Below are 13,209 nucleotides of genomic sequence, written 5' to 3'. Positions count from 1 at the left end.
ACAGTGCCTGATGTCTGTAGAGGTGATTTAAGACAAAAAGATCAAATAACCTTTGGTTGGAGTGATGCCTGTGAGACCTAGGAAGGATTGGAAAGGTTAAGTCTCTGTGAGTTGCTGCCTGCCGAAGACACTTATGGTCTTCCAGCTTCACTAAGGCAAATATCAAGCTTCACCTGAATCCCACTTTATCTCCTTGGCCCCTACCTTAATCTCTGTCCATTAGATTTCTAAAGCTTTGTTTCCTGACTGGAGTATGGTTGCATTCTCTTCAGGATAAAGAGAAAAATTCTGTTAGTTCCAACTTCTACTTAGGTACTTACCTCTGTCACAGGAAGGAATTTCAAGAGAAGAAAAAGGCAAATGAGATATTGAAGATTTGATATTCACTTTTAGAGAGGCAGAGTGTAGCTAAACCCAAAGATGAGCTGCTGTAGGGTGTGTGGGTACAGGTGTGTGCGTGTGTGTGTGTGTGTGTGTGTGTGTGTGTGTGTGTGTGTGAATAAAGAAAGTGAGTAGGGGTGTGTGTGAGGTGAAGTATAGGTAAGGGGTTGTGTGTGAGCATGGGGTGAACTCGGGTATTATAGATTATTATATATGTTTTATATATATTATATTAATTTAATATTTAATAAATATTTAATGTAATATATTATATAACGTAAATTATGTAATGTAATGTAAATATAAAATATAATTTAATATTTAATAAATATTTTAATTTAATATATAATTATTATATATTATTCTATATGGAGGTATGTAAGGAATGGTGTGTGTGGGTATCAGTGTTTGTATAAGGCAGGGTCTGCGGGTATGTGGGTATGTGTGGATACGGGAGTCTGTGTGGTATATGGGTGTGTTGTGGTTATGGATTGTGTGAACTTTAAAGGGCTTCTCTAAGTTCAGGGAGGGTTATTAAAAAGAAAAGTTGGGCAAAGTCTTCTGAGCACTTTTTGCTCACTGTATGTTATTTTGAGAACCTCACAGTGTCAGAGGAATAATAGGAGGGAAGTTTTCTGTTCACTTTAATAGAAACACATTGCAGTGAACTATAAGGTTAGATTGCATGCAGTTTCTCTGCCATCTTAGTCACAAGTTTCAACCAGTTCATCCATATGACTGTTTCTTTGGTTATTGAGGCTAGAGAACGGTGTCAGAGGATCCACACAACACTGACCAACCTCAGGTACCTTGTCCCAGACACAGATTGAGTTTCTAAGATTAAGGTTTCCTTTGAAGTTTTAAATAGCACTTCTCCCTTACAAATAAATTGTTTAAAACAAATCTCTATTACATAAGTGAAAAGCTTAGGAAATTAATTGGCTATAAATCTTGAATTATGCATTCATTTGCACAAATATAAATTATCTATATTACAGGAATGTTGATCTCTAGTCTAGATAATGTCTAGGAGGAAGATTGGGGAAAGGTACAGTTACTCAATAAAATTTGGTAATGTTTTGGATCTAGGGCATCAGATTACCTTAAATAACACTTTCCTTCTCTCTTCTCCTCTCCTCTCCTCCCCTCTTCTTATCCTACACCTGAATGAGTTCAGAGCTTACTCCTAGCTCAAGCAGGGAATACTCTTAGCAGAAATAAGGGGGAACAATTAGGATACTGGGGATCAAACCTGGGTTTGCTGGGTGCAAATAATTATCCTACGTGTTGTACTATTACTTCGGACTCAAAATATCTTCTTTAAAAATTTTATTTTTATTAGATTTTGAATTTAATTCACAGTGATTATTTCGGTACCCAGAGAATAACAGACAATACAGGTAGAACAGTATACTGTGGCAGAGAAAATAACACTATAATCATGTACAGTATTCAAATATGTTCATTATCTCAGAGTTATAAAACCATGACCGCATACTCATTATTTTCATGATTGATATTGAGGAAGGCATAAATATCATTGCAGTTTCTCTTCATATTTTAAAGAAGAGAAAAGTAAGCTTCACAAACTAATTTTCCTTATTTTCATCTTTCAAATAATTTTACACTACCACCTCCAACAAAGATAAGTGGTTTAAACAATGGTTCCACTTATGTTTTCTGATAAGCTGAAAGTATATGGACTAAGAGTATGCTGTGTTGCCTGTAGGAGAGGGGTTCAATCTCTAGCTCTGCAAAGTCCTTCATGCACAACCAGGAGCAATTCCTGAGCACAGAGCCAGGAGCACAACAAAACAAACTAAAATCAGTGAGATCTTGGAAAGAGACACGCATGACTAATTTAAAAGAAAAATCAAAAAATAATAAGATTACTTCATATCAAGTAATATAGCAATGAAAATAGTATAAGGAGAATCCAAAATAATTTTGAGTTAAACATTTATATGATTCTAGCTAGGGCTGGGAATTGGGTCAAAGAACTGAAGTGTGTGCTTTCCATGAGAGAGTCTCTGGTTTAATCCAGCACTGCATGGTTCCCATTTCAACTCCAAATAAACCCTTCAGTTCTTAGGGGGGAGTAGCTCCTGCATACCATCAGGCATAGTCCCTTCCCTAAAACAAACCAAATAACATAATAATTCCTATTCAGTAAACATCTATTACTTAGAGTGTAAATATATCTTCTAAAGAATTAAAAATTATACCTTTTTATTGAACTATAGAAATAATAGAAAAATAGACTCTTTCCTAATAGATACTAACTGGAAAATAAAACTGTATTAGAAGATCTGATTCTAGAACATTCAAGGAGAAAATCTCCTAGATCTAGAAACCAGAACTAGTTGACCTAGTTGTCTGAAGGGGAGTCACCTGAAAAATCCAAATAAAATGGGTTTGCAAAAGAAATGAGGATCTCATGCTTTTCTTCCTAAAATTTTATGATTGCATTTAAAAATATGTCTTATTTATACAGTTTTTTTCATAAAATATTTACTTTAAATACAACAAGCAAGTAGAAAATAGTTACTGAACTAATGTTTCAAAACCAGTCTGTGTTCATCTGCAGTGTGAAGTTTTGCTTTTGGAAATTCCTCAATATTCTATTTACATATTTTGAGTAAGCATAGTATCATCCCCAAATGACACACGATGACATATCTGATCATTCATCTCTATATTGAGCTTATTTTATTCATTCAAAAATAAAATTAAGCCATTTTATTTTATTTTTCTTTAGTGGGGCCTACATCTGGTCAAGTTCATGGTCACTTTCTGAAGAATTTAGCCCTTGACCAGTACTATAAGGTCACCAGGTCTACATCCAATAGTGCTCAGGGGGCCATGCAATGGCAGGGCTCAAACTCAACACCTGGCACATACATGCAAAGCATGTAGTTGACACTGGAACTTTCTAGTCCTACATCCGTTATTTATAGGAAAGACAATTTTTAGGTTAAAACGAAATGGAAACTTTAATTGCCACTTTAATTACAAACTCTTGTTAGAATTGAAACAAATTAGAAAGTGGTAGCAGTGGGCCCAGACTAATGGAATTACAACTTAATTTGAAGAAAGAAACAGAAACAGGAGAGATATGAAGAGGAAAGTGAGTAGCTAATAGGAAAGGGGCAATTTTTCTACCAAAGTAGTTCAATTTATTTAACTTTATTCACAAACATTTGGGATAAGGAATGTGTCCCTAGAAATAAGGGAGTGGTACACATATCTTACCTTAGTATGATCTAGTTAAAAAAGTTTAATTAGATATAGAAACATAAGGAAGTTTTCTTTCATATATTAGGGTGATTTATATTTCCAAGTAGAGTAAATGTGTCCAATAGTGCAGTGCATAACTGATATTTCTTTTAGCAAGTCCATTAGTACTATTAGCATTATTTCAAAGCATAGCCACAAGAATATAAAGCTACTCAATGAAAACTTACCACACCTTATGCAGGAGAGAATTCTGATGGTATAGCTTAAGGACATTTTGTGAAAAAAAAAATAGTAGTAATCAACTTCCCTAATTGCAGAGGATGAAGAATTCAAAATAGCTTAACAATTTTGCATATAAAATGATCATGGCATTTCCCTTTACAATATAACTAATATTATATGGTATATAATATTATATATTGTATCATACATTATTGCATATTATACATAAGAATATATTATATGTACAATATACAATATATTAATTATAATTAATATAATTAATTGCAAGATAAATATTGTTATTTTTTAAGAAATAAGGATTTAAAGTTAACTCTGAAGAAAATAGATTCCAAAGCTCTCTTACTCTCTGAATCAATTTATTAACTCTTCTTTTATTTTTATACAATTGTCACAAAAAAGTTGATTAAATTTTTATGAGTTATTATTTACTTTTATATAAGCAGTAAAACCAAATGCATTTTTTTAATTTTTATTTTGACCATATTGGCATTTTTAATGGGATTTTCACATCTTCAAGTACCAATTACTAAAATATTTCCTGTTGGGTGGGACTCAACAGATGGTCCAATGGTTAAAAACACCTGCCTTGCAAAGCTTAGTGCCATGAATTTGATCCCAATGCCACCCATTTGCCTTGAGTGCTGTCCCAGACAAAAGCTATCTGTAACTGCTGAAACAGGATGTGATCTGTGAGTCCTGAAGGCAAGTTAGAAAGCATCAGAGTGAGAGTACTGAGACACCCTAGTGAACCCTTAAACCACAGTATCACAACTAGATGTGCAAGCAGTGGAGTCAAGCATGGTGGTTATTGTAGGGTCATTGCAATGGCCCTGCAAAAAGAAGGGATAGGGTACAATTAATTAAACAGACATAAATAGGGACTGGAGAGATAGAGAATTGGAAGGGCACTTACTTTGTACATGCATACTCAGTTTGGTCCCCAACATTGTATAAACACTTGTGAACACCACCAGAAGTGATATCTAGGCAAAGAGCTTAGATATCAATAAATTAATAAATAATAAATCAATAGCTCAATAAATGAGCAAGTTGGTAAATAAGTAGGAATAGCCTTAAAAGTTTGAAATAAACTAAGATAATCCCTATTGAATTAATAGTTGATTGTGAATTTTTCTGAATTAATTTAATAAGGTACTTGAGCTTCTAGTACTGACTGCCTGTGACTGGTTTATGAGTCCTCATAAGAGTATTGGAATATCATAAGCTTTCTTTAAAGTACCTCTTTATGATTTATTACTAGTTGGTTTATATAAATTATCTTTTCATAAAGGTAACAGCTAACTGGTAAAAGGCATTATGAAGATAAAGGGTTCAATGATCAAAAAGTTTGGAATATGCTGAATTAAATAAGTACTATACTTCTTGAAACTCTGAGAGCTTCTGCTAATATTAAAGAATTACATTTCAGAGCAGCTTTACCTAGTCTCAGAGCCTAGCTTCACCACTTAACATTATTTGACTTTGGACAAAGATCTAGTTCCTCTGTTCAGCTCAGTTTCTTCCTGCATGTAATTAGCATAACAATGGTCTCACAAGATTGTAGTTTGGATTAAATACTGTGAATTATGAATATCCCTTGTAAGAGCTAAGGAAAAATTGGGAGTTTATTTTATTTATTTTTTTTTTTTTTGGTTTTGGTTTTTGGGCCACACCCGGCAATGCTCAGGGGGTTACTCCTGGCTGTCTGCTCAGAAATAGCTCCTGGCAGGCACGGGGGACCATATGGGACACCAGGATTCGAACCAACCACCTTTGGTCCTGGATCGGCTGCTTGCAAGGCAAACGCCGCTGTGCTATCTCTCCGGGCCCTGGGAGTTTTTTTTAAGCAACTCAATAATTTAACAAATATGGTGATAAAATTATTCTTATGCCTTGTGTCCCTAACAATCAACAGCAAAATAGATAAATGAAGAAATATTTTATTATTTTAGTAGCATTCTTGTGCCATCTTAAAGGCATTTTTCAGAATCAGATTTCATCTCATATCCTGAGTTTTTTTTTTCCAAAACTCTGTGTCTTGATTGTTCTACAAAGGTGGTTGCATGATTTGCTTGCTGATTGATTCTAAAATGCTTCCTGCTTTGTTGGCATTCTGATTTACTCTTGTTTGATGTGTGTTCTGTTTTTTTATTGTGTTTTTGTTTTTTATTCCAGGCAGGAAAAGTCCAGTTTGGCTATGTGTATGGCATGAGCGCCATTGGCTGCTTAGGGATTCATGCCTTGCTGAACTTGATGAGCTCTTCAGGGGTGTCCTACGGCTGTGTGGCAAGTGTACTGGGTTACTGTCTGCTCCCCATGGTCATCCTGTCCAGCTGTGCCATCTTCTTTTCATTGCAGTTAGTGTTTGTGTGCACTTAATTGACCCCATGAGCACAATCATTACTAAGCTTGCTATGACAGTGCAACAGTTAACCTCCTTCTGGTGAACTGGAGAAAAGCTGCCTATTTAAAGCTACACAAAATTCAGAAAAGTAGGTGTTGTTCCTATTTCAGTGATTTAAAAAAATAAATTAAAGCAAGTTTTCTTTAAAACCAGCACTTTGTTACTTGTCACATTCTTCACTGTGAACTATTGTCACGGGTAACATAATGACTACAGAAAATTCACTTGCTTGATATTGGACAAGTAAGAATACAGACAAATTGCTTCAGCTTCCAGGCACTCTGCCTTCTACAGGAAGCAACTGTTCTTTTTTAATTTTTTTTTTTTTTTTGCAACACAGAATTCCCAATCTTCAAGAAGATATTAATGCTAGAAAAATTTACATATTAATATATACATAGTCAAATTTTTTATGTCCTGGGAAGTTAATATGACAGTTCAAAACTATTAATGAGATCACAGTGACTATCATTTTGTAGAGTACTTTTCCAGGGTATTTCAATATTGCTATTATTTTGATTCTTGAAACCAAGTAATTACATAGTTCTTTGTCACCTGTCATGTCCTAAAACTAATTAAAAATAAACATTTGTCACCAGTGCTCATTCCTTTCCATCGAAAGGATTTGCATGTTTTGGGCTTATTTAAATTCTAGGTGGTTAAATCTAGATTGAGCGCAATATTATTTACAGAACTTACTGGTGCCATAAAAGATTATTTTTACAAAAGTGTCCAATGTTTTTTGAGATATAATCCTATATTTTTCATAACTATTAAAATATTATAGTTAAAATAATTTTTATTTTAATGTGATTTAAATTTGAAATTAATACTTTGGGAATAAATTAGAACACAATGTTAATATATCTGAGTGTGCAACATTTAAAAAAGAAACAAAAATGTATTCCTTAAATTTATAAATATTATATTATAATACAATGTTATATAATTTATCCTTGCAAAAATTCTATATTTTATATATCATATATTTTAACAAGTTGTTCCACTTACAATGTTGTTTGATAATTTAATACAGAATTCAGTCTTGAAATTTTTATTTTGACAGATACATGACCAAAGACTCCCACAATTCACCATGAAAAATAATTCATAGTTAGGGGTTTGAGTAGTAGCACAGCAGAAGAGGTGTTTGCCTTGCACACAGCTGACCAGCGTTTGATCCCTGGCATCCCATGATTCCCCGAGCTTGCTAGGAGTGATTTCTGAGAGCAGAGCCAGGAGTAACCCCTAAGCATTGCTGGATGTAGCTCCCAAATAAGAAAAGTTGTCTAAAATTAAACACTATATTTTTTTTTATCAAAATTGACATTTGGAGTATATCAAATGTCTCCATATTTAAGTAGAGGAATTGAAAAACAAAAATGAATGTAAACTATATAAGACTTTTATTCTGAAATTACAACAGATAATTTAGAAATTCCTTAAATTATGTTAAAGGAAAGCAATTTTCTGGACCTAGACTGTCAAATTAAAATTTCTCTTTTAGTATAATATTATTCAAATTAATAATATACAAATTTGTGTTTTTCTTTACAACAATCTGTAAAATAAGCTACTCCAGAAATTGTTAACATTTTACTTTATCCAATAAATAAAATAACTTCTTCAGTACTTTAAAACATAATCAGTAGCTGGTTTTTATAATAAAAGGCATTTAAGTTGCATAAAATGCTCACTAATTTAAACGAATCCTTTTTGGTAATCTAAAAATGTCAACACATACAAATATATAAAGAAAACATGCACATATAAATGGGATCCTTAGAGACAGAACATGAAGTAACACAAACCTGTATATTTTTGTTATGGGTGTTCCTTACTAGAGCTGTTAGGCATCCCTAATTTACACAGAAACCTGGGGTACATGCTCAGAAGCAGAAGTGAGGACTAAGTACGTACTGAAATGCAAATGCAGCTATCTTTTTGCTCATAGTATAAATGAATTTAAGAAACGAATATAGTTAGGAATTGGTGAGAAAAAGGAGCTACAAAAAAGACAGTCTTTAAAAGTAATTTGTATTAAAAATTTTTTCCGAATTCATGATTTGAATAATGACTTTGGAGAGTATCTGCAGGTGAATTCTGTCTCTATTCATTTGAGTTTTACTGATATATAAAATGCTTAGCCTCTGCAAGTGAATTAGACTCAGAAATTTTCTGACTAGCCTTGAGTTTATATGGTTCCAAACTCATTTTACAAATAGATGAAGTGTTATAAATTTTGACCAAGGACATTACAGAAGCAGCTCTGACTCAGTAAGTTCTTGTTTTTCACATGTAAGAAAACAATTTTTTTTGGTCTTTATTCTAGGGGTACCTTTGGAACTGTGTTCGCCCTGGTCATTATTGGCTGGTGTAGTCTATCAGCTTCCAAAATCTTCATTTCAGCGTTGGACATGGAGGGACAACAGCTTCTCATTGCCTACCCCTGTGCCTTACTTTACGGACTTTTTGCTCTCCTAACAGTTTTCTGAAAAGTATTTGAAATGATGTCAAAAGATTCTATGTTTGTTATTCAGATTATCTGAGGATGTATTAACAGCATTCAAATTTGGCAATATCATCCATTCCCCTTTTATTGTTGCTGAGAGAAAAATAAGCAGAGAGACAAATGGATTTGTACTTAAGGTCTGGTACTCTAATGGCCTGTTTGGTTCAAATGATATTTTGCTTTCATGGTTTGGTGCATTAAAACATTTTAAAATACTTAAAAGTAAAAGAGATAATAGTTATGTACTGATATACAGTAGTCATTTTCGAGAAACTTTAAGAAAATAAAATCACAATCTAATTAAAATAGGTCTATAGTGAGCCTTTTGAGAACACCTTGGGACTAAGATTGTTTCAGTTTAGCAGATGGTGAAAATCACAATGTCTATCTTATTTAGCATTTATTTTTACCTCAGGTTCAAAGATCTTCATGTCTTTCATGAATTTTAGCAAAAGTTTTCTGTTCCCATTTGGAAAATGCATTAACTCACCATATAACTTTATGTCCCCACTTTTTTTTGTTTGTTTAGAATTCATTACTATAATGTTTCCCTTGCATAATCTTTAGCAACCTTACCATTTACTCTACATAAGTGAATATGACTAAAGGAAGCCCATTTATTTTCTTTTAATTCACTATATCTTAAATGGTTCCTTTGTAGATGTCCTTTTATCTTTGAAAGGAAGGTGACGCCCAAATAGTATTCAAGGCCAATCCTGCACCCTTAACTGGATAGAACTGAGAAACTAATACTTAGTAGGCATGTACTTCAGCCTTCTGAAATGTCACAGAAACTGACTTTTGAGTTCTGTTATATTACTGAATTTGTCTTCACACTTTTTGAAATAATAAAGTCATATTATTTGTTCATAAATCTCCAATGTAACTTCCTCATTTCTCATTGTTAGATAATATTCTATCTCCTTAATTTAGTAAAAAATGCAGTTGTTACTTTGGCTCAAAAATCATGTAGCTGCACTGTGTAAGATGCTAGAAACCTCCAAAAACTTAAAAACTTTGTCTTTTCACCCCCAGATCTACCAAAATAGATGCATCTTTAAGTATGTATATACATACATATATATCGTTGCATGCATACATTATTCTTTCTTCTCCATAATCAATCCCATCTGTATGATCATTGTTTTTTATTTGACCTATATAAATTCTAATTCCACTTCTAACATGCTCTAAGCTACATGTTTTTTAAGAAATGTTCCAACAGTAGAGCAATAGAGTTTATCAGAGATTAGAGATTCCAGAGATCAAAATTACTTTCTTTTTTATAAGAAAGTAACCTCCACCCACTCTTCAGATACCAATTGCAAGACCAAGTTGTCAACTCTGCTTGTGACTGACTGTACAGAAGTTTAATTACTCTCTTCTTGGGTTTGACTCATCTGCTAGAGTGGCTCATAAAACACAGAAAAACTCTTATTTACTTACCAGATGATCACTTATCATAAAATTTATATATGATTTTAATCAAGACATAATATAAATTTTAAAGGGTAGTGCTAGTGGAAGAATAATGAGATAACTAAAATAGTGTGAAAGCAGTACATATGGTCCAATAAAATATTATAGAATATTAGGAGCACTTTTTTAAAAGACTAGAAAATACTTATGAATATACTATATCTCAAGGTGAGAAAATTGGACTTTAAAGAGTAATGTCTCCAAATAAATATAAATGCTCAGTATAATGCCAATAAGAATTCTAGAGGTATTTTCTTTGAATGGTGGCAGAATAATTTTAAATTTTTTTGAAAATAATAAGCATATTTCAATAACCATAATAATTAAATACAATAAAATGTATCATAATAGGTATTAACTCAAATTATTGCTTATCTCTAGATATAATACAAATAAATAATATGAGACTATTTTGGAGGTATAACAACATGAGAAAATACATATATTAAATTATAATCTTGTATTTACTGAATACTATGTGCCATTTATTACTAACACATTTAGTGTTCACATTTATATGTATGAAGCGCCTTTTGCTATTGCTTTTATTTTACAGGTGAGATGATTGAGCTACAAAGAGGCTAAATTGTTTCCCCGAGTTTCTTCAACCAGTTACCTGGGTTTAAATCAAGAAAGATTGATTCCAGTGTTTCTGCACTGCCTATTACTGAGCCAAAAACCTAATTAAATTTTTTTTTCTTTTTTCTTTTGAAGTGGTCACATTTGGTGATACTCAGAGGTTACTCCTGGCTATGTACTCAGAAATTGCTCCTGGCTTGGGGAACCATATAGGATGGTGAGGGATGAAACTGTGGTCCATCCTAGTGTGTGCAAGGCAAATGCCCCACAGCCTGTGCCACTGCTCTGGCCCCCTAATTAAATTTTTATGGTTTTCACTATGTCAACTTTTTCATGAGATTTACCATTTACAATCAACCCTTTTAATATCAAACAGAATGAAAGTTTGCCACAAATGTGAAATAATACAATTGTTTTATAAAAGGAGAATTTAGAATGTCTTAAAGTACTTATTTATTTGCTTGTATCTTGACCTCTTTATTGTATAATTTTGTTTAAATAAGCTGTAAACAGGTCCAATTCTAATTAGCATTTAAAAAAAGAATCTCAGAAAATATAGGCCTTTCCCCATTCCAACTTGCACATTGAATTTATATAAAACAGAAACATTCCTATTATTTGTTTGATAACAAACGATAAAGTGAAAAGATGCCTAGTTACGAACACTCTAGGAATATGCCTTTTTGAATTAATAGAGATTGGCAGTTATTTTTTGCAACCTCTTTCCTCAAATGCTTTCTACATTTTTTATTTGAGAGTGTAACATTTTCTCACTTTTTTATTTTTACAGGGTGGATAAAAGTTACATCTTATGGCTAAGGGTAAATGGCTCATTTGAGTCAAGAGATGGCCTTCATTTCTACAGGAATGATTTGGGGACATGTGCTGAAAATAAATTACTCAGACGCAAGTGCCCCAGTTCACAACTGTTAAACTAGGGCAGTGGCCTTTGAAACACTCAATATTTGATTCTTTTCTACTCTCCTCTGCTTTCAGTTAGGAATGCCAGTGTAAAACCACAGTGCCTAACATTCCCCTTTTTTTGTAGAACACTATAAAGGCCCTGTTCCATTTATCAATGACAAAATCAAGTCTAGAGTTTTCAGATCAGTTTTCTTTCTGAATAGGCATCTCAGTGATTTTTTTTTTAAATAACCAGATTTTCTAACCACAGAGATAATGTGGTTATTCATTATCCATTAACCATAAAGATAATGATCAATATATACTTTCAGGGAGCTTTATTTATAAAGATAAAATTTATGAACTTTAACCTGTGACTAGGCACTGCTAATTTGTGAGAATATTATGATGAATTTTTATGTAGAACAAAGAAAGAAGGAAGAAAAAAGAAAGCAAGGAAGAAGGAACTTTTAAATTACATTATCGCTTTGCATTTAAATATCTTGGTGACTTTGAGACCATTACTTACCTTCCTGAAATCTTACTTTCTGCACATAGAAATTTAACTGCAGAAAATGGTGCAGTGTTTGAGATGTCCTTAGGATATCTAAATAAGAAGCTGCTTATAAATTACCTAGCTCAGTGTTTGAAAATAGTAACTATTCAATAAGTGGCAGCTTGCCAAGGCTATAATATATCCTTTGGGATAAATCATAAGAAAGAGTATTTGCTTTTCCTTTGTATCATGAATAAAAATATGGGTAAGAATAGTGAACTTAGTTAATATATATACCACATAGCATATCACATATTATATATTTTTACCATAGAATATATAATATATGATATAATATATCATATATAACATATATCAAATATAAAATATTTTGGCATAGTGACAAAATTGGTGATGGAGAACATATCACTGTAAGTGAAACTCTATATTTATTTATTTATTTATTTATTTTTCTTAAAAATATGGAACGCTTCACGAATTTGCGTGTTATCCTTGCGCAGGGGCCATGCTAATCTTCTCTTTATCGTTCCAATTTTAGTATATGTGCTACCGAAGCGAGCACTCTCTATATTTAGTGTAGTACTATTTTTTAGTTCAGTGATGAATTATTGATCAGTATCATGTCAGGGTCAAGTAAGCACTTTAAATGCATTACTAAAAATTTTAACGTAAATTTAAATTTAAAAAATTGTTATCTATATGTTAAGCATTTGAGCTTCCTTCTTTTATAGGGGTGGGATGGGTGGGTGGGAAGGGGGAAGTATTGGCAACTTCTAAAGGTACTCAAGAGTATTCACTGTTACTCACTTTCTTAGAAATTATCCTCAGGTGATGCTCAGGATAAAGTGCCAGGAATAAACCAAGGTTATTGACTCTAAGGCAAGTGCTTTACCTCCTAGATTTTGGTCCACAGAATCTTTTTTTATAAAGAGCCTATCCTTGTTTCCTTTACTT

The 13,209-nt window shown here is 32.7% G+C and overlaps 1 protein-coding gene and 1 non-coding gene across 2 annotated transcripts in view; one reads left to right on the top strand and one right to left on the bottom strand.

Annotated features, from left to right (window-relative positions):
- The window catches only part of YIPF7 (Yip1 domain family member 7), a 32,960-nt gene extending 24,200 nt beyond the window's left edge, over window positions 1-8,760 (top strand). Inside the window, exons 4-5 of the mRNA XM_049790202.1 lie at window positions 6,037-6,218; window positions 8,598-8,760. Of these exons, the coding sequence (XP_049646159.1) occupies window positions 6,037-6,218; window positions 8,598-8,760 (345 nt within the window). The remainder of the gene's footprint in view (window positions 1-6,036; window positions 6,219-8,597) is intronic.
- A 3,950-nt stretch (window positions 8,761-12,710) lies between these two features.
- On the bottom strand, window positions 12,711-12,817 carry LOC126032960 (U6 spliceosomal RNA). The gene has a single exon (XR_007504119.1). It is a non-coding gene; the product is annotated as a U6 spliceosomal RNA (small nuclear RNA).
- Window positions 12,818-13,209: the final 392 nt, after the last annotated feature.

This window comes from Suncus etruscus, chromosome 16 (assembly GCF_024139225.1).
Source record: "Suncus etruscus isolate mSunEtr1 chromosome 16, mSunEtr1.pri.cur, whole genome shotgun sequence".
Lineage (NCBI taxonomy): Eukaryota > Metazoa > Chordata > Mammalia > Eulipotyphla > Soricidae > Suncus > Suncus etruscus.
Note: the sequence above shows the minus strand (reverse complement) of the source record. Positions and strands in the feature narration are given on the sequence as shown.